A 24,162-nucleotide genomic window follows, 5' to 3' on the forward strand; every position below is an offset into this window, starting at 1 on the left:
TTATTATTTGAATTTCTTAAAAAAATGCTCTGAATATTTTTAATTCTAGTTAAGAGATTTTATATAACTACGTATAACAGTTGTGAATTATCCCTAAACTTGAAACCCTATTAATTGAATAAAACACAATAAAGGTGGCAAGACAAGTGATGTGTTGCAATTGTAGCACGCAGGATCTGGTAGACACCTGTGTGATTAACAATATTTGCAGCAAGTGTCTTTAGCTTGAGGAACATCAGTACAGAGTTGATGAGCTGGAGTTCAAGATTCAGATAAAGCAATGCATCAAGTTTGGAGAAAGTTACCTGGACTTCACTTCAGATATGGCATGGGGTCAGGGACTGGAGAGTCTGACCGTGACTGAGGTAATGTATGGGAATACTGAAGATATACATGGAGAACTGAGCTCCTGCAATTGTCCAACAGGTTCAAGGTCTCACAACTTATGTGAATGAGGGCAGGGACCGCAGGGTTGATGAGCAAACTGACCACAGTAACATGGTGCAGGGGGCCATTCATGGAGGTAAGGGGCATGGGGTAAAAAGTAATGCTACAGTAATAGGGGACAGTATAGTTAGCTGAATAGAAGGTGCGCTCTGCAGCTAAAAGAGTGAATCAAAGTCTCAGTTTCCTGTCCAATGCAGGGTTAAGGACATCTCCTCGAAGTCGGAGAGGAACGTGGAGAGGGAACGAAAGGATCCAGTTCCATGGTGTACATTGTTAACCAATGATATAGATAAGAAAGAGAGCCAAAAACATAAAATGCTGGAAAATCTCAGCAAGTCTGACAGAATCTGAGGAGAGAGAATAGAGCCAATGTTTTGAGTCTGGATGGCCCTTTTTGAAGAAGAGTTCCAGAGACTTTCTACCCTCGGAGAAAAAAATCTCCTAATCGCTATCTTAAATGACAAACACCTTATTTTTAAACAGCGACCCATAATTGTTAATTCTCTGAGAAGAGGAAACAACCTCTCCACATCCACCTTTTCAATACCCTTCAGGATCTTAAATGTTTCGATCAAGTCACCTCTTACTCTTCTAAACGCTAGTGGACGCAAATTGAAAATCTCCAACCTTTCTTCTCGTAAGACAACCCACTCATTTCTGGAAGCAGTTTAGTAAATCTTCACTGAACTACTTACAACACATCAACATCTCTCCTTGAATAAGGATACCAACATTGTTCAAAATATTCCAAATTGTAAGAAGAAGAAACAGAATATTTTATAAAAGGTGTGAAACTCGTAAATGTTGATATTCAAAGAAGTTTGGCTGTAGTTGTACAAAGAACACAAAAAGCTAGCATGCAGGCACAGCAAGCAATTAAAAATTTTGGTCTTTATTGCAAGGGAATTGGATTACAAAAATAAAAAAAGTTTTGCTTGTACGGAGATTTGGTGAAACCACATCTTGAATTCTGCTGTGCAATTTTGATCCCCATATTTAAGGAAGGATATACATGTATTGGAGGAAGTACAGTGAGAGATGGGAAAGTGGAGTTGAAGTCCAAAATCAGCCATGATCATAGTGGATGGCAGGGTAGGCTCAATGGGGCGCAAGGTCTTCTCCTGCCGCTATTCCTTACGTTCTTATCTGGCTACATGTTTTTCAGCAACATCATATATAAGACATGCCAGTTGTAAGTAGCTATCTGTATTTTGCAGTATTGGAGATTGGAGGGTACGATTGAGGGCTGGTTTCGCTTGGAGGTAGTCCTGTGCCTTGTATCTTAAATAAATTCATTACAATAAATTGAAGAACGTAAGACTGACAATAGACTGTTGAGTTTTACAATTCAGTACTCATGAAAATCACAAAAATGAAAATGAACTTGCCTTCCTCCACAAAGTTCAGATATAAAATGATAGGTTGCGTATTTTCAGTCGTTTTTATGTTTTGTCCATTAAGAGCATTGTATGCCTCCCTCGCTTCTTGAATTGTACTATATGTTGCAAATGCATGTGGTTTATGAGGAAGCATCAGAAGGGTCTCAACAGTTCCAAACTTTTGTAGTACTTCATTCAGCTGCTGTCGGTTGACACCATTGCCCAGACCACCATTGGCTATAACCAAGTGCTAATAAGAACAAGACGAGAGATGTTACACCAGGAGTTATAGAACATAGAACATAGAACATAGAACATTACAGCGCAGAACAGGCCCTTCGGCCCACGATGTTGCGCCGACCAGTTACAAAAACAATGACCCACTAGCCTATACCAATCCCTTTTCGTCCATAAACCTATCCAGAGATCTCTTAAACGCCCCCAAACTAGACGCATTTACAACTGCAGCAGGCAGGGCATTCCAATCCCTCACCACCCGCTGGGTAAAGAACCTACCCCTGACATCCGTCCTGTAGCTACCCCCCCTTAATTTAAAGCCATGCCCCCTCGTGCTAGCTTTCTCCATCCGAGGAAAAAGGCTATCACTATCCACCCTATCTAAACCTCTAATCATCTTATATGTTTCATATAGCAAAGATTAAAGTTAGGCAGCTATAAAGTTTCTACTGGCATTGTGTGCTTTATAAAATTAGCAAGTTAAAAATTAAATTCTCTGCTAAAATCAGTATGAATATTAAAGATAAACTTTTTCAAGTTCCAACTATGTGGCCATCGTAGTCAAACATCTTAAATTCTGAGATTGTGCAAAAAGTTGCAAGTATTCTAGACCATTAGAATCCACCAAAGATTGTAAGTGGTATACATTTATTGAATACAATAGAGTTGTGATAATTGTCTACTTATCAGTTGGATAAAGGTGGGTATTGGAACTTGCATGGTCAAATAAATAAGAAGGGATTTGAGGATGAATGCCTCATACTGGACTTGACAGATGACTCATCGTTGGTCAGGTAAATGAGGAAATAAATGGAATGGGCAGTACATGACATAAGTGAGACAGCACAAGTCAATAGAAGAGAAACAGGGGCGATGGATATTGGAAGAGTGTTGGATTACAAAATATGTCTACCTAAAAGTGTTTGTAGTCTTCTTTATGTTCAGAAGTCTTTATTAACAATTTGTAACTATACACATATATAATACCGTGAAGAGTACAGGCCAGGAGTTAGCCCTACCTGTAAATCTTAACATGCCCCTGTTGAACAACCACACTGCCCCTAGGTCTTCAGTTGCCTTTACATCAGTGAGCGGTATTGTACTCGGTCCTATAATTACCCTGTATGTACCAAACCCTTATGGATGGGCCAAAATTGAATTGCTATAGAAACTGAAAGTAATGAGTGTAGATAAAGACTCAAAGGAAGGAAACAGCAGGTGTTTGCTAGGGAGTGACATCAAAGAAGTGGGGAAAGGATATGAAGTAACGTCCTGACTAAGTTCATAAATATTTAAATTCTCAGATGACAGTACATTTTGTGCAGAAACTGTTCCCAGCAGACATCCCAAAGTGCATTGCCACCCCACCCAGAAAGCAACCACTGTTGTTGAGAAAGAATACAGTAAGAAGTCTCATAACACCAGGTTACAGTCCAACAGGTTTGTTTGGTAGCAAACACCACTAGCTTTCAGGGCTTTGCTCCTTCGTCAGGTGAGTGGGGAGTTCTGCCTCAGCATCCATCTCCGAGCAAGGCCAAATTGTCCAAAGAGCAGAAAAAAATTACTGAGGCCTCCCCACTCACTTGACGAAGGGGTAAAGCCCTGAAAGCTAGTGGCGTTTGCTACCAAATAAATCTGTTGGACTTTAACCTGGTGTTGTGAGACTTCTTACTGTTTACGCCAGTCCAACGCCGGCACCTCCACATCATGACTACCGTTGAGAGAGAATCACAGAGAAAGCAAACTGACTTTTGTCGGTACGGACACGGTTGCGATGCCGTCTTGCTTCAGGAGGATGTGTTGGGCTTTCACTTGTTTTCTCAGTAATTTTTTCTGCTCTTTGGACAATTTGGACTTGTCTCGGGCGGGCGCCGCCATGTTGGTGCTGCCGGCGTCCGCTCGCTTGAGCAGGGAGCCGACTTCCGGCCGCTGCTGCCTGTACTTCCGGTACCGCAGCCTGTGTCATGGTAACAGCGTCAGCAGCTGCCTGCGGTGGTCCTTATCCTGGCCCTGGCCTCACAGCATTCTGGCCAGGTGAGTGAGCGGCTTCCAGTCACAGCGGGGAAGGTGTGTGTGAGAGCGGGAATATAATAACGGGCACAGAAAGATTTATAGTTAATAAAGAGAGGGGCAGCTCTGGGTGTGAAGCGCCCGGCGCATCCTGGGCTCGGAGTTGGATGCTGAGAGCAGCAGCGGATTTATTATTGAGTCCCGGCCTGTGTCGCTGCTCCTGGGTCTTCCCGGCTATTAACCACAAATATTTGATGTGGAAACGGTTTCTGTAAAATCCTTATAGCCAAGTGAGGGTTTTACCGTTCTTTATTTCAATATAAAATTGGATGGTAAATAAATGAATGATTTATTTAATAAATAAGCGAACGAATGATGGAAACAAAGCCCCAGATGTGGCTGTGTGTGTGTGTGTGTGTGGAGGGTTTTGTTTTGAACATCCCTCTTTCCCTCCATCCTCCCAGGTTGGGTCAGGTCGGAGATGCTCTTTGTGTGTGTCGGAATGGCAATCCATCACCTCCATCTCCTCGAGGAGAGGGAACGCTCCAGGATCGATTGCGTTTATTAAATGTTGTGAAATACGGAGCGTGTATTTTTCTTCCCCTCCTCCCCACTGCAGTACGATGCTGCGGCTGGTCGCCAGCGCTACGTGCCCTTCCCTCCTCACCTAATAGTTCACAGGGAGGTGCAGCAAATGAAAGTCGGCTACACCCCCACAGAATCAGATGGCACCGTTTAGCATAGCTAAGAAAATGAGCGCATCTCTAATGAATCAACACTTTTCAAATCCCCGTTTAGCGTTATTTTATTGGAACTAATTGTCTCAAACAAAAAAAATTAACCTAACGGAAATTGTGCCTTAACAATTTATTTTTATTTTATGGAACTAATTGTGTTAATCTTAACCTAATGGGAATCGTGCCTTAATTTTAGCGATTTTTTAAAAATGTTATTGGAATTAATTATGTCAACCAAAAAAAACTAACCTAACAGAAATCGTGCCTTAATAATTTTAGCCCATGACACACGTTAAAAGGGGTTAGATAGGATATCTTGTTCTAAACAGCAAGCTAATTCTAGTACTTCATTTCTGAAAACCTTAAATGTATATGTTTTTTAAATACCTTTCTATGAATATTATGTAACATGCCAAAAACAACGTCTGTATTATGGTTTATTATTCAAGGTAAAGAAACGAAGTTTCTGATTGTTTAAACCATGCACAGTGTTTATCCATCTATCCTATCATGTTTCATTGCTGTATTCTGCACCTTGCTTCGTATGTGAATATCTTAAAACTTGAGAGCCTATTGCAATGGCAAGATCAAAAATTATGGACTTTATCTGCACAACAGTGATTCCTGTTGATGCACTAATGGATGATTCAACATAAATATTTTTAAATGAATACATCATGTGTTCAACTCTGCAGAGTACTAGTGTTTCGATTTCTGATAAATAATCTAGTCCACCTTTAGCTTCGAGTTCCAATAAAACAGATTGAAGAACCAATATCGTTCATGCCACTGAGGTGCTAGTAAAGGCTGGTGTCAGTGATTCTATACTTCTCCAGAGCGTGTGCTGTTCTTGTTCTCCCAGATTGTAATCCGTTAGAAATTACTGAACTGATGAGAGCTTTCCAAAAAAGTTGCAAAATTAGTGAGGCTGGGAGCTAAATATTCAGGGATACGTTTCAGAAGGATAAGCAGAAAGAAACAGGAGATGGGATTGTTCTATTAATAAAGGATCATTTCAGTACAGTAATGAAAAATGATCTTGGTTCAGAGAATGAAGATATTAAATTAGTTTGGATGGAGATAAGAAATAATATTGGAAATTAGTTCCAATAAAGTAACATTGGAAATAAGTAAGCAGCAATGTTATAGGGCAGAATATTAATCAAAAAATAATGGGGACATATAAGAAAGGTACTGCAATGAGCATGGGTAACTTTAATATTCAGATTAAATGGACTAATCAAATTTGCAAAGATATCCTTAATTATTGTGTATTTGGAACATTTTCTTAGAATAATACATTGTACAACTAACCATGGAACAGACAACTTTAGATCTGATAATATTTACTTAATTACACACTGGATTAATTAACGGTCTCCTAGAAATAGATCCTCTCGGGAAGAGAGATCACCATAGAATTTTACATTCAGTTTGAGGATGAGAAACTTGGGTCTGAAACAAGTGTCTTAAACCTATATAAAGACAATTCTTCTAAAGCTATGAAAAGAATTGGCAACAATGGGCTGGGAAAATAGGTTAAAAATTATGGTGGTGGATAAGCAGTGACAGACATTTAAGGAGATATTTCATAACTTTCAATAAAAATGTATTCCGTCAAAAAAAGACTGTTTGGGAGAGTTGAGCCTTGGCTACAGGTGTCATGGTGGCACAGTGGTTAGCACTGCTGCAGCACAGCAACATGGACCTGGGTTTAATTCCTGGTTGCTTCACTGTGTGTGCAGAGTCTGCACATTCTCCCCATGTGTTTATTCAGGGTGCTCCGGTTTTCCACAATCCGAAAGATGTACTGGTTAGGTGCGTTGACCATGTCAAATTCTCCCTCAGTATAACTGAATAGGTGTCGGACTGTGGCAACTAGGGATTTTCACAGTACCTTTATTGCACTGTTAAGGTAAGGTTACTTGTGACACTCATTTAAAAAAACTAACTAACAAAGTTAAGGATGGTATTAAATTAAAATAAGTCTTAATGTTCTAAACAGTGGCATGCCAGAAGATTTGGAAAATTTTAGAAACTAGTAATGGATAACTTAAAAATGGGAGAAAATAGAGCATGAGAGTAAACAAACTGCTGCTACAAGCATTTAAAAAGGAAGTGAGTAGCTGAAGTAAGCAATGGTCACTCAGAATAAGACTGAGGAATTAGCAATGGAAAACAAGAAAATTGTAGAGATGTTAAACAAGTATTTTTGTGTATGGCTTCAGAGGTAGTATACATTGAAACCATCCCAAAAAATAGTACAAAATTCAGGGGAAAAGATGAGAGAGAAACTTTAAAAAATCACTATCACTCGAGAAAAAAATATTTGGAAAGCTAATGGGACTAAAGGCTGACAAATTTCCTGGAATTGATGGTTGTCATCTTATAGGGTTCAAAAGTGGCTGCAGTGAGAGTGAATGCATTGGTTGAAATTTTTCAGAATTCCCAAATTCTGCACTTGTCCCAGCAGACTGGATAACCACAAATAATATTGTTCAGCAGCTTGCTTTCTTAATCTTTTTAACTATCTAAATTAGTTTCCTGCTGTATTGTTGAAATTGCAAAAAGCATTAGAAAGAGGGGCAGAGTTGAGGCCATAATCAGATCAACCATTATTTTATTTAACAATTGTTCAAGAGGTCATATGATCAACCTCTTTCTAATGCTTTTTGCAATCTCAGGTTATCTGAATCTGTTTTACAGCGCAGTCAATTTGCTCACAACATGCTTCCACAAACAACAAATAAAGACCAGATGCTGTTTTTTTTTAATGGTGTAGGTTAAGGGATAAGTATTATGTTGGACAACAGGGCATCTCCCTAGATCTTCCAACTGGTGCCTTTGAATCTTTACACCCATGTGAGCGGGTAGAAGGGACTGACTGTGCTGAAATGCCCCCTTGGTTATGTGCTAAAGTCTCTAGATCACTCAACATCTGAGTTAGAAGGTTGTGGATTCAATAATTTAGAATCCATAGGTACCCACAGTGCAGAAGGAAGCTATTCGGCTCATCGAGTCTGCGCTAACTTTCTGAAAGAACACTCTACTTAGGCCCACACCTCCATTCTATCCCCACAGTCCTGCGCATTGATCATGACCAACCCACCTAATCAACATATCTTTGGACGTTAAGGGGTAATTTAGCATCACCAACCCACCTAACCTGCACACCTTTGGACTGTGGGAAGAAATCAGAGCACCCAGAGGAAACCCACACAGACGGGGAGAAGATGAAAACTCTGCACAGACAGAATCAAACTTGGGTCCCTGGTACTGTGAAGCAGCAGTGCTGATCATCGTGCTGTGATTATAGGGTGCTGTTTATTTGCAATTGCATTAATACAGTGAAGTATCCATCAAACTGTTTTGTTCTGAAAACTTGTGCAATATTTGGCCAGGAGTCACTGATTACCCAATCAAGGGAATTGTGATCCAATGGGGTTTAAAGCAGTTCATTAAGAAGCAATACTTTATATAAATTACTTTAAATTAGATATATGACTAGTAACAGATTGGGCAGGATGGCTAGCATGCAAATAACTTCTTTCTCCTCTTTCCCCTTTTCTCATCATCTCTTGAGTGCCTCATGTCTTAAGTCTTCTCAAATTGCCCAAGGGCATTAGCATGAATCCATCCTTAGGAGTTCTGTCCACCACCACTACATCAAGATCTCCCACAGACTTTTTCTTTGTACCATTTTCAGGGTTGGACCTGGATGGATATTATTGTCAAGGCCTTTTCACTCTCTAAAGATTTGTTTTATTATCTTCTAAAATATCAAGCTCTTTTTAAAACTCTACTTGAGAACCATGCCTTTAATGTCATTTACCTGTCATTAACTATGTGAGCCTTTGCATGTTGCTATTGATCAATTAGGCATAAGCCTTACATCATCCTTTTCTTATCTCGTTGTTTCCCCTGGCCAATTCAAACCTTCTAAGAAACATTCCACCTCTGGCTTTCAAACCTAGTTGCAGAAATTTCCTTATATTTGAATCTGTTCCACTATTGGTTATTTATGTCTAAATCTATTCGGAAGACCTGTTAACAAGTTCATAAGTTGCCATTCAATCCAGTATACTTGTTTGTTAGAAAACTTCTAAATCAGTGATTACTAAAGTAACTTTTATTCTACTTCCACAAACTGATCATTTACATTCCTAATTTAGCAAGATTTAAAAAAAAGTTTAGCACAGCTTTGTACTATGTCTATTTGTTTATGCATTTATCCAGCTGTGGCTGCTCGTTCAGCATGGCTGCCATTACCTAAGAACATTCGCTTTGTTTCTAGGGAAACAAAATGCAAAACAGTTTCCAGTAAAATGGAACTTGAAGCAACAACCTATTCCTTTATCTGTTTCAAACTTATATATGCCTATGCCCATTGCTTCTTTGTGCATCTGAGTATTACGTAAACAGAATATACAGGACAACTTGTGAGAGATTGAATGCTTATTTAATTTTAGTGTCCAAAAAATGTATAAACTTTCTGACGGCAGATTAGAAACAATTAAAAATGCCTTCCTGCGTGTTGTTAGCATTTTTGATAAACTTGATCAGAAGCCCTGTCATCACTTGTAGCATTGATCATGTGATGGGTTAAACAGTACTGTTGTATTTGTAATTTAAGTTCAAACCATCTTGCACTGGTGAGACTAAAATATCTTCTTTAAATTTGTCCAAGTCCCAATTTGGCTATTCCCAATCCAGTTCCAAGCAAATGTGAGTTCAATTGCAAATCTGCCCAGAATTAGTTGACTCACTCAAATGCCACGAGAGTGGTTGTTGTCACAAATAGTAATATCATGAAGATGTAATAGGGAATCCTTATTGAGATAAATTTGAAACTGATTGTTAGATGAAGATTTACCCTGCATCTAGTTAATGCTTTATGCAAGATGAAAACATTTGAAACCAACATACGAATCTAGAAAAATGTTCACTTCCTAAGTAGCAACTTCACATGACTTATTAAAGAAAAATTGATTTCCAGATCTAAAAATACTAATCTTAAATATTGTATCAATTTTGTGTTCTGGTTTTTAATGTCTAATTTCCATCACATTTCTGTGCTGAATAAAAATACCAGTAAAAGTGCAATGATACCAATCCAATGTTGGTTTATACTGCAGTATATAACAGAAATGAGAGGTTAGTGATGCAAGTGTGAAAATTCTGTGCAGTATGTAAAAAAATTAAGAATTGTGAAAACTGATTGAATTAACATTACTGAGAAGGTGATTTTTATTAACAAATGATTATGTAGTCCTTACACCTGCAGCAACTGTAGATTTTTACATTCAGTGGAAACTATAAAATACATGGTCAACTTTGTAATGTGCTCTACACATTTTATGTATCGGTATAGTCCGAGTAACCTTTCTGATAAATGTGAAATTATTAATATAAATTTTCTGTATAAATACTTTGGTACACAAGATGTTTACATTTCTAAGCACATGGCTATTGTTTTCCTTCCTTCATCCCCTATTCACCTCCTATTGCATCGATACTTTTGCTTTGCAAGGATATGGCCTAAAGAACAGCAAATGTTCTCCAGTACTCAAATCAAGTTAATCTAATGAGACTGTCTGTAGGGTATTTAACTGCATAAGCATCACAACTGAGTCAAGTTCTGTCATTGCTCAACTTCGATGTAAATTTCAGTTAGTATTACTGCACAGCAAATACAGCAAGAACCATGGCTGGTGATTTTGTTTTCTTTCCTCATCCAAAGGATAGTGAGATCAGTTGTAGTACATTGTCCAAGATTAACTTAGCACAAACAATACATCTAAAGTCACTAAACCATCAGGGAAAGCCCCAAGATATCAGAATTTTTTAAACCTCCAATTTAGATAATTTATTACAGAAAAAGAAACTGCATTCCAACTAATATCTATCCTTGCAACTCTTCTTTAACAGTTTAAAGTATCTTGTATTTTAATAACCTGCTATAAATCTTGTTTTAGTTTCTCACTAATGATTTATTGGACCAGTAACTATAAATAAATATGTTCTAATTTTTACTGATAGTTCCTTCAGTTCAACAGCACGTCATTCCTGTAAGCAGTCTCCTTGTGTCCGGAGATCAGATCATACTGCTCATAAGTAAATGTCAGTCATAATCCAGAGATATGCAAATAGTATCCCTTCTAACGTGCACTGGATATTGTGTCTTTCAGGAGTGTCTAACTGTATGCGTCTTTAATCTTTCAGGAGACAGAAACATATAGTGAGATGAAGCAAGTAAGCAGGCATAGTCTAAAAACCCTATTATTTACAGCTTTAACAGTCAAATTTGCAAGTTTCCCATTGCAACATGTAAACATTATTTAAAAAATCATGACAAATCTTAGAAAATTAATAAACAGGAGAATCTGCAAGTTTTACTGAACTTGGATCTGTGCCAGCATAGCAAATAACTTGGGAATAATTTACAATATTGATGGTGGTGATTCTCAACTGACATTGGAATGATGAGATGCATAATGCAATTTCTTGGTGTATTAGATTTTGTATGTTAAAAATTTGATCTACAGAACATTTATTTCCTTTGGGTCTACTAGTGCCATCAACAGTTTGCTATTTAGTAGCAACCCTGATCCAAGGCTTCTATTTGTTTATTTCCTTTGGCTGACCCAAGGGCATCAGCATTATCAGGCTTGATGTTGGACAACTTAAAGAGGGAGACAAGTGAGAAAATATCTTCATCCTTCAACCAATTACCCATTTTGTTTAACATGTGTTTTATCTGTTGATCTTGATTGTGTTATATTGTTGATTAATAACCCATCATGCATGTTTAATTATTTTGATTCCCTGGGGTGTATTTTGTGAATGTTTATCAAGACACATGTCGAATAATCAACTATGTTCACAGAGTCACCACATTGTTACAACACAGAAGGAGTCTACTTAACCTATCATGTCTGCACTAGCTCTCCAAATAAGTATTATGACTTAGTGTCTTCCCCACTTTTTCCTCATACTCCTGCATATTTGTTTTTATCCAGGTAGTCGTCTGTGCCCTTTTGAATGCCTCAATTGCGCCAGCATCTACTACACTTGCAGGCAGCACCCTGAACCACTTGTTGTGTGGAAGTTTTTTTCTGTCATCATATTTGTTTTGTTTGAACAGAGGGGAGTACAGTAGGATGAGAGAGGAATTGGCGAATGTTGATTGGGGGAGCGCGTTGGAAGGTAGGTCTGCTGAGAAAAAGTGGAGGATCTTTAAGGAGATCTTTCTTGGTGCTCAGCAGAAATTTATTCCGATGGTTAAAAAGGATCATAGGAGGAGAGGTAATAAGCCGTGGATAACGAAGGAGGTAAAGGAAAGTGTTAAATTAAAAGCGGATGCGTTTAGAGTAGCTAAGAGTAGTGGGCGAGAAGAGGATTGGGAGAGGTTTAAATGTCAACAAAGAATGACAAAGAAGTTGATAAAGAAGGGTCGGATAAACTATGAAGCTGGGCTAGCGCTTAATATAAAAAAGGATAGCAAGAGTTTTTATAAATATATAAAAAGGAAGAGGCTGGCTAGGGTGAACGTTGGACCCTTAAAGGATGAGAGGGGGGACTTAGTGGTAAGGGATGGGGAAATGGCTGAGGCCTTGAATAACTTTTTTGTTTCGGTCTTCACGGAGGAGGACGTGAATAATTTGCCGGGTGTTAGCCTTGGAAAAATTGGAGGAGTGGAGGGCCTGAATGACATTATTGTTACTAGAGAGGCGGTGCTCGACAGACTGGAGGGACTGATTGTGGACAAGTCCCCAGGACCGGATGGAATGCATCCAAGGGTTCTGAAAGAAATGGCGGCAGTGATAGTGGATGCCTTGATGATTATTTTCCAAACATCGCTGGATTCCGGGGAAGTGCCGGAAGATTGGAAAACGGCTAATGTTACGCCGTTGTTTAAGAAGGGTGGCAGGCAAAAGGCAGGGAATTATAGGCCGGTTAGTTTAACGTCTGTTGTAGGTAAAATGTTAGAATCCGTGATCAAGGAGAAAATAGCAAGGCATCTTGAGAATTGTTTGATAGAGCAGACGCAGCACGGTTTCGTTAAGGGGAAGTCGTGTCTGACGAACTTATTGGAGTTCTATGAGGATGTGTCTAGGGAGATGGATAGAGGAGAGCTGGTGGATGTGGTCTTTCTTGATTTTCAGAAGGTGTTTGACAAGGTGCCTCACGAGGTTATTACAGAAGGTCAGGGGGCATGGAGTTGGGGGTAGGGTGTTAGCATGGATAGAGGATTGGCTGTCAAATAGGAGGCAGAGAGTGGGGGTCAATGGGTGCTATTCAGATTGGCAGTTCGTGACTAGTGGAGTGCCCCAGGGGTCGGTGCTGGGGCCTCAGCTATTTACCATTTATATAGATGATCTGGAGGAGGGAACCGAGTGTAGGGTGTCAAAATTTGCTGATGACACCAAGATTCGTGGAACGGCAAATTGTGCAGAGGGTGTGGAGAGTCTGCAGAAGGATCTAGATAGGCTGGGCAAATGGGCCAGGAACTGGCAAATGGAATTTAATGTTGGCAAGTGTGAGGTTGTCCACTTTGGTAGGAATAATGGTAGGAAGGACTATTACTTGGCAAAAAACTGCAGCATGCGATGGTGCAGAGGGACCTCGGGGTCCTTGTGCATGAGTCACAAAAACCCGGCCTGCGGGTGCAGCAGGTGGTCAGGAAGGCAAATGGGATGCTGGCCTTCATAGCGAGGGGGATTGAATATAAAAGTAGGGAGGTCTTGCTGCAGCTGTGTAGGGCACTGGTGAGGCCGCAGCTGGAGTACTGTGTGCAGTTTTGGTTGCCGCACTTACGCAAGGATATTTTGGCCTTGGAGGGAGGTTTACTAGGCTGATTCCGGAGTTGAGGGGGTTGAACTATGAGGAGAGGCTGAATAAACTAGGCTTGTACTCGTTAGAGTTTAAAAGAATGAGGGGAGATCTCATTGAGACGTATAAGATGATGAATGGGATGGATAGGATAGAGATGGAGAGACTCTTCCCGCTCAGAAAGGACAGTAGGACTAGAGGGCACAGCCTCAAGATACAGGGGGGGCGGTTTAGAACGGAGTTGAGGAGGAACTTCTTCACTCAAAGGGTGGTGAATCTCTGGAATTCTCTGCCCGTTGAAGTGGTGGAGGCTGCCTCGCTAAATATTTTTAAGACGCGGGTTGATGGCTTTTTGATAGGCAAGGAGATTAAGGGTTATGGGGAGAGGGCGGGAATGTGGAACTGAGCCACGACAGATCAGCCATGATCTTATTGAATGGCGGGGCAGGCTCGAAGGGCTAGATGGCCTACTCCTGCTCCTATTTCTTATGTTTCTTCTACAGATCACCTTAAATCTATGCACTTTCATTCTTGATCCTTGACAAATGGGAACGGTTTCTCCTTATCTATTCTGTCCAGCCCATTCATGATTTTGAACATCTCTATCAAATCACTTCTCAGCTTCCTTCTCTCCAAGGAGAATGATCCCAATCTATCCTCATAACTGAAATCTCTTATCGCTGGAACCATTCTTGTAAACTGTATCAAATGCCTTCTGAAAGTCCAAGTACATCACATCAACAGCATCACCTTCATTGATCCTTTCTGTTACCCCTTCAAAAAACTCCAAGTTAGTTAAACAGAATTTCCCCTTGAGAATTGCTTGGTCAACCCACAGTTTTCCATGGGACAATTATTTCTAGTTACTAATCCACTGTTAAACTGACTGGTTTGTAATTGCCAGGGCTTTCTTTACAATCTTTTTTGAATAAGGGCGCAACATTTGCAATCCTCCAGCCTTCTGACACCTTCCCTGAGTCTAGAAAAGACTGGAAGATTATGGCTAGTGCCTCCTCAATTTCCATTCTTGCTTCCTTCAATATCCTTGGTTGCGTCTCACTCAATCCCATTGCATGCTTGATGCAAAAGTAAACAACAACTTATAGTTTCTTTAATGTAATAAAATAACCCAAGTCACTTCACAGGAGCTTTATTAAACTGAGTATATCATTGAGTCAGATAAGGGATCTCAGAGCAGATGCTTAAGAGCTAGATTTTAAGGAGCATCTTAAAAGAGAAAGTGAGGTAGAGAGGCAGAGTGGTTTAGGGAGGGTTTTCCAGAGCATGGGTCCCAGGCATCTGAAGATAGTGCCACATGATTAAAACTGGGGATGCTTAAGAGACCAGAATTAAAGAATATCTGAAGAACATTGTGGGGCTGGAGAAGATTACAGAAATAGAGAGGGACGAGGCTATGGAGTGATTTGGTCAACAGGATGGATTTTCAACATCAAAGTGTTACTTGACCAGGAGACAATGTAGGTTAGGGAGCAGAAAGGTGGATGATTGATTAATGGTTGTCCCAACATTGATTTTGAAATTGAAATCTTTCATAAACGATCCATTCTTAGCGAAGATGTGTAGTATAGGGAGAAAACTCGTTATGGGAACAAATTGTCAATCTTTGTCAGAGTCGATGTGGGGGTGGGGGTGGGGGAGGGGAGACAGGGGGAGAGATTTTTGAGTCTCCCCACGGCACCTTTCTTGCAGTGAGAGACAGTGCACCAATCACCAGCAACAGGATCTTCTGGTTTCATCGCACCCCAGACCAATTTCATCAGCATTCACATTACTAAGCCAATGATGTGTAAAATGGCTCGGCATGTCGAGTGGATGGATGACAGCCATAAACCCAAAAACCTTCTGTTCAGTGAATTGGCCACTGGGTCATGACCTCCTCTGTGTCCATACCTTTGCCACAAGGACACTTGCAAGTGAGATATGAAGATGGCTAATATTTTCCAGTTGGTTAGAATTTTCCAGCTGTTCATACTGACAGGATGTTCTGGTCTGCCGAGTATACATCCTGGCCGTTGGTTTCCTGATGGTGTGGGATGCAGTCAACGGGCAATCCTTTTGACAACAGCAGGACCAGAAGATCCCGCCATTAGCGAATGGTGCGCCACTGCAAGAAAGATGCCATGGGGGGGCTAGAAACCACCGCCCCACACACACACACACACACACACACACCCCCGTCCATTAACCGTGACAACTAGGAGACAGATGCTGGAAGCTGACTCTCTTGAAGGGCACTAGAAGGGACAAGCAAAAACAAAAATCTTAGCTGATTGAGAAGAGAGCCCAGACAAAACAGAGGCCAGCAAATGATGCATCTTCTGAGCCTGCTATTTTCCTCTCCAGCAAACCAGAGACTGCAATGCCAGAGGGGGTTCCTGAGCAGCAACAGGTGATGCTTAACAGAGTTGACCAATTATGTATAAAATTAATTTTGCAGTAAGGAAAGCTGCCTCAATCTAGAGGCAATGCATCTTACTGATAAAACTCTGTTATCCTGGCAGTGGTCACAATTCTTTCTTTCTGATCCACCTATATTTGACACACCGCAGCAATTTAAAGGCTGATTACTGGGTGACAACAGTTATCCACTCATTGGCATAGCTCATAGCTCTGGCTTGGAACACCATTTGCGTACAAAATGAGAGCCATGCTGTAACAAGAAACACTATAGAGCATACAATTGACAGCTTCCACTGCCTGGACTACTCTGGAGGGACCCATCAGTAGTCAGCTGAATGGGTATTCAGACTGTGACACTGGCATCAGGCATTGCATCGTGAAGAAAACATTCTGCAAGTGTTTTGAAACAGGTGACCATCTTCTTGTTGCAAAGGATGGGTGCAAGTTCTACAGTAGTCAGCTGTAATATATATACACACATATAGTTCTGGGATTTTGATTTTCATACATGAATAACCAGTACCACCTGCAATTTTCTTTACTCCTGGCTTTGATTTGATTTCCAGAATTGTCTTTCTTAGAGGCAATGGCGTGTCACATCATCACAGAGCAGATTTGATTTTCTTACTATAGCTCAGCTACAGGTACAACACTGAGGCCATCTGTTTTCTTACAAGCAGAGGTAATCTGAAGACAACTGACTTGTGGTTGCTTTCCAATATCTAGCTTTGAGTCGTATTGGTAGTGGTCTGGGAACCAGTCACTAGTTTTCCTCCGTTTTAAGTTATCTGTAGCCTGGGAAGAAATAAAAGTAATTATCCATTGGATGGGGAGGGGAGGATTACAAGAGAGGTTAAACAAGATCAAACTCAACAGCTAAGAAGAACGGGAAGGTTGTAGAAGTATGGTCAGCGATTCTGTTGGTAGATTCAACAGTAATTTTCAGAAGGATATCAGATTAATCTGGAAAGGAAAAGAGGCACAAGGATGTTTGGAAAGAGTTAGGGAATGGGACAGATTGTGTAGATCTTTCTGAGACCTTGTGTAGGTGCAGTGAGCTGAATGATACTGCAGAGAAAACCAGTCTAGGACAGCAAAATAAGATGAATCAAAAAACGTGAGCATTTAAAAGGAAAAAAAGCATCACCTTTGGTGATAGCAGAATTCATTAAATTTATCATCAATAATTTCATTAAATTGAATGAATGTGTTCTTGTCTAATGCTTAATCTTACAATAAAGTGTGCTTGTAAAGTATTGCTTCAGTTATGTTATGAATTATGGTAAAGTGAATTTATAGTTGTGGCTGGGATTGTCAATCATTCCAAATTGTCATGACACTTTCGTATTCAAAGTCTGATTTCTTGTTCAATGTTAATGGCAAACCAGGAGCAATTATTAACATGGTGTGGATATTTTTCATTTCCTTTCTACACTTTGGTTTATTATAAGATTACTGGAAATGGGGAGAAAAGAGAATATGGCAGGGTGATTGGAAGCAGGAGGTCGTCTGATGAAACCCCAGGAATATGTCAGAGACCCTAGCTGTGATGGATTCCCTATCACATCAGCTGCTGGCAATGCTGCATAAAAGGTGGGAAGCAGATTAGCTGACAGGATTCCACAAATTTCTGAAAGATCACACCAGGGCATTCTGAGTCTTGTTGGAAAAATGATTCTATCATAAACTGCAAAACAAAATTTTTCAATATTTAATACTGTGTTTTGTTTCTGAAATAATGCAGATTTCAGCATGAATTAACATGCAAGCTCTTAAATCTTAGTTTGTTGATGTATTTTATATTTATTGAAGACTGCAGTCTTCTCTGGAAATGATTTTGATTTTTGATTTATTTTTATTGTTTGATTGCAGGATGTTGGTGCAACTGTGTCTGTACATTTATTGCAAATGTTTGTGGCGTTTTCTCAAATTTGCCCTACGAAAAATAACAGGAAAATGTGAGTTGCAAAGAATCTGCTACAGCAGGAAGCCTGGAGCTGAAAGGACATTGAAAATAGGTAGGTGCCCTCTCTTTTTCACTGACTAGCATTTTTCGGCTGAGAGCAAAAGGCAGATGACGAACTTCAGTGTTTATCTAATGTCCTGTTGTTCGTAAACTATTGGGAGATATGTCTCTCTCATTCCAAGTTACATCTTGATTGTTTACAAATTAGTTCTTTGGCATTCCCATAGTGAGAACATTGCTATCACTTGCTACCTACCTTCTGATAAGTAAATTCATTATAGAAGGAATTGTAAGATGCAAAATCCATCTTGACACTCTCTCTTGCTGTACTATTCAAACTGACTTTAAATTTCAGCTAATTATAACTTCTGGTTATGTAATGCAGTGTTTAAAAAAATCACCACCTGTTTTGACCGGTAGTGCTGCTATTAATTCCACTTTCAATTGATTGTTTGAAGCCGCTGGTATAAGTTGGGAGGTGGCCATTGTCAGTGTCATATGAAAGGATCCTCAGCTGCAGCCAAGGAAAACTAAATGGAGTTTTGGAACACAGTTTTATGGCAAACACTTTTGGGTTTTCAGCTTTAAAGGATGTAAAATCAACATTTTTGCTGCAAAATGCTGCTTGCTTCTCTGAAGTATCAGTTTTTAATCATTTCTGATGCTTCTACATTCCTCTTCAAGGTCCTTCACATTCGGCCACCATGCTGTTCTTCTTTCCTAAAAATAATGGCATTCTACTTAACTCTCTCATGGTGCTTCCCTGGCCCCACATGTCATTTTGTATATGATTGCTTCATTCTCGGATGCAACAGCAACTGCATTCTGAAACTAATTGCACTGTTTTGGCATAAATTGCAGTGAAAGGATGAGAGCAGATTGCAGTAAATATGTTACTAAACATTGCTAATACAATGACAGGCAGGAGATTAACATCTCCACATTTCCAGCTCAGTATGAATTGTCAGTACACTTGCCTGCATTAGAATAATATGATTTTGTTATTTTTCTTGCCAGAGGAATCATTAAAGTCCTCCAGGAATGAAGTAAGTAGAATACTTCGCATGCAATGTAGTATTATTAATGCAAAAACCACATCAGGATATGAATTAATTGGAATAGGAGTGTTTCGCTCTGAGCCTGTTTTGTCGTTCACTGAGATCTTAGCTGACTTGTGACCACTCCAAGTGATTGCCTTTGCCTCGTCCCTTAACAGCTTTGCTTAACAAAAATCTTTCAATCTCAGATTTAAAATTAACAATTGGTCAAGCATCAATTATCAATTGCTGAAGAGAGCTTCAAATTTCTATCACCCTTGTGTTGCATTGTTTTCTAATTGTACTCCTGAAAGTTCTCATTTTTAGATGATGCCTCAATCCTGGAAATGGCTTCTCTGCGTTTACATTATCTGCTCCCCTTAACACCTTAAACTTCTTTAATCAAATCACACTTTAATCTTTTAAATTTCAGTAATATAAGCATAATTTGTGGAATCTCTCCTTGTAATTTAAATCTTTGGAGTCCAGGAGCTGGATTTTCATCTGCGAATCAGCAAAATTTCCAACTCGTCTCCCCGCCCCACCCCCGCAACCACACACACTACAACACCTGTTGCCCCTCATGCCCACCATGCCAAGTTATGCCCCCAATAATGCACCAAGACATATTATGTACAGCCATCAAGCACCTTCTGTAGCTTTAATTATCAAAAATCATTACTTAATTCCTCTACAACAGCACATTTGTGCAACCCTGCCATTCACCTGCTCCTAGTTCTGTCTGCTGTGTTCTTTTGCCTAGTGTGTTAGTATGTGCAAATCTAATCCATCATCTAAGATAGATGAAGTATCAGTATATGAGCTAATAGTTGCAAGTATGAAATGAAGTGGCAGTGTATCTTTTTCATTATTCCCTCAGTCTTCCTACACTGCCTGGTCAGGTTGCAATTTTGGGGTTTCTGTAAGGAAAGTAGGGGTGAAGTTATGTTGAGGGGAGGGGTTGCAAAGTAAAAGGTATATGCTGAAACTGTCTGTAGCTTATGTCCAAAGATTCTAGGATGAAAAGAAAATGTGGTGTGAAAATGGGAATACTATCATCCCATCCTCATCAATAGTGTATTGTAATAGTAGCATGTTGGCACAGTGCTTAACACTGCTGCCTCACAGCACCAGGGACTCAGGTTCAATTCGGCTTCAGGTGACTGTGTGGAGTTTGCACATTCTCCCTGTGTCAGCGTGAGTTTCCTCCAGGTGATCCGGTTTCCTCCCACAGTCCAAAGACGTGCAGGTTAGCATGGATTGGCCATGCTGAATTGCCCCATAGCGTCAAGGCAATTAGTGGGGTAAATGCATGGGGCTATGGGGATAGAGTGCAGTTGTTGTTGACGTGATGGGCCAAATGGCCTTCTGCACTGTAGGGATTATATGATCTTCAGTGGTTTCAGTTGTACTGCTGGCTGTGGTGATGTGCCCCTTTTATCAGAGATCACATGACCCATCGAGCCAATCGCAAGTTGGTTGTTGACATTTGGAGTCTGGGAGTCATTGAGTTTCCAAGCTTTCTTATTGTCCAACATATATAGTTTTTCCAAAATAAGCCTCCTGTTTGTTTACTTGTCTTGTTGTTTGTCAATTCCTCACAGTTATTACATTTAGTGATGAGATAAAATCGGAATTTTTTTGTCATCTGCTTTAACTCAGGAGAACAGCCTTTGAATCACAACCTTTTGTTAAGAAACACTACAACAACTTGAGTGCCAAATGACTTTATTTGGAAAGTTGGAACCATTTGACTCTGAAACAGAGCAATTGATCCAATATATGAGGCATCTGTGATTATCTTTTAGACCAATTAAGTTGGGGTTCGGGGGTGGGTTAGGAAAAGCAGAAAGTAATCCTTCAAACAGCCTGCGGGGCTCAGACATATCATCTAATTTGAAGCCTGACTTCTCCAGAGGCCCCAGATGCAAAAGTATTCAAATAGCTGTTTGAACTGGCCATAGGGTGCTATTACCTAAAGCCGTCAGTGATAATGCGATAATATAAATTTAATTCTCTAGTGAGAAACCCAGAGGGAATTATAGCAATGTTCATGACACAATTAAGACAGTTAGCAGAACAATGTGAATTCAGATTGACACTCAATGAAATGTTAAGAGAGAGGTTGGTTTGTGGCACAAATAAGCTCACCTATAAAAATAACTATTAACAGAGACAGAACTTACCTTAACAAGAACATTGGGAATTGCTCAGGCTCCAGAAAGCGCTGAGAAAGATACATTAGACTTAAAGCATGCAACTGGGTGAGGTCAACCAACTCGGGCAGGAAACCTCAGGACGCCAGGGCTGAAAGTGCTGAAAGCAGAGAGTCAAAAAGCAGCAAGCAAGATGGGACAGAGATACAGAGAGTCTAATCTGCAGATCAAGAACTTAGAATAATACTACTGGTGTTGCAATGATCAATGCAGCCCATCAACTGTGCATTTAGTACTGGTTACAAGCAGCAATCATGTAATTAAGCAGGCAGCACAAAGATGCTGTGGAACCTGCATTATACCCAATGGACAGATTCCGTGTCCGTTGGGCACCGCAGGGGCTGGTGTGTGTTATATACTCTTACACTCACATTTTGATTTAACATTTTAGTTTTCCTTTGGACTTTGGTTTCTGTTTGGGCCGTCCCCCCTTCCTTTTTGGGGGTCTGCCCCTCTTAATTTGTCCCTAAGTTAATTTGAGTTTGTTTTACTTGTTAGGCCCTTAAAAGAACTACCCAATGGACAGAGTTAATTGACCATTGTGACTATTTTCAAGGGCTATCAGTTTGCACCACCCCTTTTCCTTCCTACTTGATATCAAAAATACTTCCATCTACCAAGGAAAATTGCAAACAACTAAGAACAAACAGTATAGAGATGATCACTTCTCTGCTGCTCATTCAACTGGCTGCCAATTCAGCACCTTCCTTATTTCTAACCATTTTCATGCTCCCCTGTCCATATTATTTTTGCTGCTCCACCCCTTGTTGCTGGTTGCTTGTCGTACATTACTGATGCTACTTACCTTGAATGTACTAGGTTATTTTATCTCAATGTTTTCAAACTGAAACTATTAGGAACCATGCCTTAGCTGGATACTAGGCATCACTAGCATAGTTTGGACATTCCAGGGCAGTCGTATTTAATTCTACTGGTCAAAACTTCATAGTAATCAAAGGCATGTAAGCAGATGCCAGTAAGTAAGCTTTGTTTTTCTACATTCAGCATCAATGTTAGCAGGCAGTATAAGCATTAATTTTGAAATATCTTTCAATTTATGTACGATTTATAACAACACTGAAAATTAAACAGGTGTACAGTAGTTTGTGATATAAAAATTTGCTTAAAATTAAAATTTGGTGAAGCATTTTTACTTAGTTTACAGTATATTTTTGGTTGTACATCTTTAATCTATTCACTTTCTGTCTGGCAGGTACTCCAGTCTGCTGTAGTCGCTCATATAGACGATATCGAGAAGACTGTGGATAACATCATGCAACTGAAAAAAATTAATCCTGATACCAATCCACAGTAATGAAATTTGGCTTTATATTGTGCACTTTCTACGATTTTTAGCATATTTGATGATGTAGTACAAGTACAAAATCTTGTCCATGATATAAACCAGTGATTATCCTCACATGCCATTCCATTACATCAGTCACTAAGTATTACTTTTCATTGAAATGAATATATCCAGGATTGAATTTCAGGTTAGAAGTATTTATCGCTGAACGTAGAATTGTTTTGCAAAAAGCAATCTTAAATTTGTTGGCATTTACACCAATCCTGTTTGTATGTGAGTATAGTAGATCTCTTTGCTGGGAAATGAGGCAACCTCAACCATACAAAAGAGGCTCGGGATTGCCCAAAGGAGTTAGTGGTGGTCATGGGAGTGCAGATGTTTTCCCAGGGTTCCAGTTTAGGATGAGGTTTTTTTCTATATTTCCAAAGAGTCCACTTTTGAATTATCACATGTTAAACATTAAATCTTTAATGCAATACTCCATTAGGCAGTTTCATGGTACTTCATGCGGGTAATCAAATTCAATTTAATTTTTCATGGTCCAGCAGTGTTACACCTTCATACAAGAGAGGAGGCAATTGGAGTGATGTGGAGAAGGAGTAGAAGAAGGAGAGGAGATAGAAGGGAAATAAAACAAATAAGAAGGTGGGGAAGGAGGATGGAAGGAAAAGGAGCAGTAAATCTGTATATCTGCCTATTATTTCAAACAATTAATGAATGGCTTTTATGATGTAAATGTATGTATTAATTTTCCCAAGTAATTTAATCCCTTACATTCAATTACCATTGGACAACATCTAATTCCCTTTTAAAGATGTATAATGACTCTGCAATAATAGACCCTACCTCACGTGACTTTAAGTGGTATATGATAATTGAGATTCAAACATAGAGGGTGTCACGATCAAACTGGATCCAGTGCTTGTATATCCTTTGTCCATGCACACTGGCTAGTAGGTATCTCAGGTTAGCAACTGTGGCAAGAACTGTGGCTGAATTTGTTTCCCTTCTTAACTCGGGTCAGTGAACCTTCATCTTGATTTTAATCCCAACCTCTCCTCTGTCTCCATATCCGCACTGAAAGCGCAACAAGCAGAGAAGGGGCAGGGGCATGTACGTGGAGGGAGATTAAATTTAACTTCAGTGGGTTTTGAGCAGTGACGCACTGGTTAACGCATCTGACTATGGATGAGAAGATGCCAGGTTCAACTTCTGGCTGATTCAGTGTGAGCTTTTAAAAGTAGTTAACAAGCTCCATATTAAATCCCACTCAGGAAGGAAAGGTCCATAATTTATAATGGGCAAGAAATTGATGAAGTGAGGAATTAAAATCTTCATTTAAAATCCCACCATCTTCCCAGCTCCCATAATAAGGCATCAATCAAGGCAGTTGATGAGGCCTCTACTGAAGGCAGGTGGAGCTCATTTAAAATGCTAAATTGTGGCCTGATCTCTCAATTGGTGGCACGAATAGGACCTGGATGGGATTGTGGTCGGTGCAGACTTGATGGACCAAATAGCCGCCTCCTGTACTGTAGGGATTCTATGATTCTAACAATGTACTATTATCACAA

General features: G+C 39.8%; 2 protein-coding genes across 5 annotated transcripts in view; one reads left to right on the forward strand and one right to left on the reverse strand.

Annotated features, from left to right (window-relative positions):
• The window catches only part of alkbh8 (alkB homolog 8, tRNA methyltransferase), a 50,309-nt gene extending 46,352 nt beyond the window's left edge, over positions 1 to 3,957 (reverse strand). For both annotated transcript variants that reach the window (XM_080197236.1, XM_080197235.1), the window contains exons 1-2: positions 3,813 to 3,957; positions 1,836 to 2,076 (exon numbers count right to left, since the gene is read on the reverse strand). In XM_080197236.1, the coding sequence (XP_080053362.1) occupies positions 1,836 to 2,076; positions 3,813 to 3,941 (370 nt within the window). In that variant the 5' untranslated portion in view covers positions 3,942 to 3,957. The remainder of the gene's footprint in view (positions 1 to 1,835; positions 2,077 to 3,812) is intronic.
• Positions 3,958 to 4,033: 76 nt separating this feature from the next.
• Positions 4,034 to 24,162, forward strand: part of elmod1 (ELMO/CED-12 domain containing 1) — a 36,215-nt gene continuing 16,086 nt past the window's right edge. The window contains exons 1-4 of one of the 3 annotated variants that reach the window (XM_080197239.1): positions 4,034 to 4,097; positions 17,936 to 18,081; positions 19,047 to 19,075; positions 22,496 to 22,593. In XM_080197239.1, the coding sequence (XP_080053365.1) occupies positions 17,937 to 18,081; positions 19,047 to 19,075; positions 22,496 to 22,593 (272 nt within the window). In that variant the 5' untranslated portion in view covers positions 4,034 to 4,097; position 17,936. Of the gene's footprint in view, positions 4,131 to 17,591; positions 17,657 to 17,935; positions 18,082 to 19,046; positions 19,076 to 22,495; positions 22,594 to 24,162 lie in introns of those variants that run through there. The other 2 variants (XM_080197240.1, XM_080197237.1) reach the window with 2 other exon arrangements.

Source organism: Carcharhinus amblyrhynchos, chromosome 10 (assembly GCF_965287045.1).
Source record: "Carcharhinus amblyrhynchos chromosome 10, sCarAmb.v2.hapA, whole genome shotgun sequence".
Classification (NCBI taxonomy): Eukaryota; Metazoa; Chordata; class Chondrichthyes; order Carcharhiniformes; family Carcharhinidae; genus Carcharhinus; species Carcharhinus amblyrhynchos.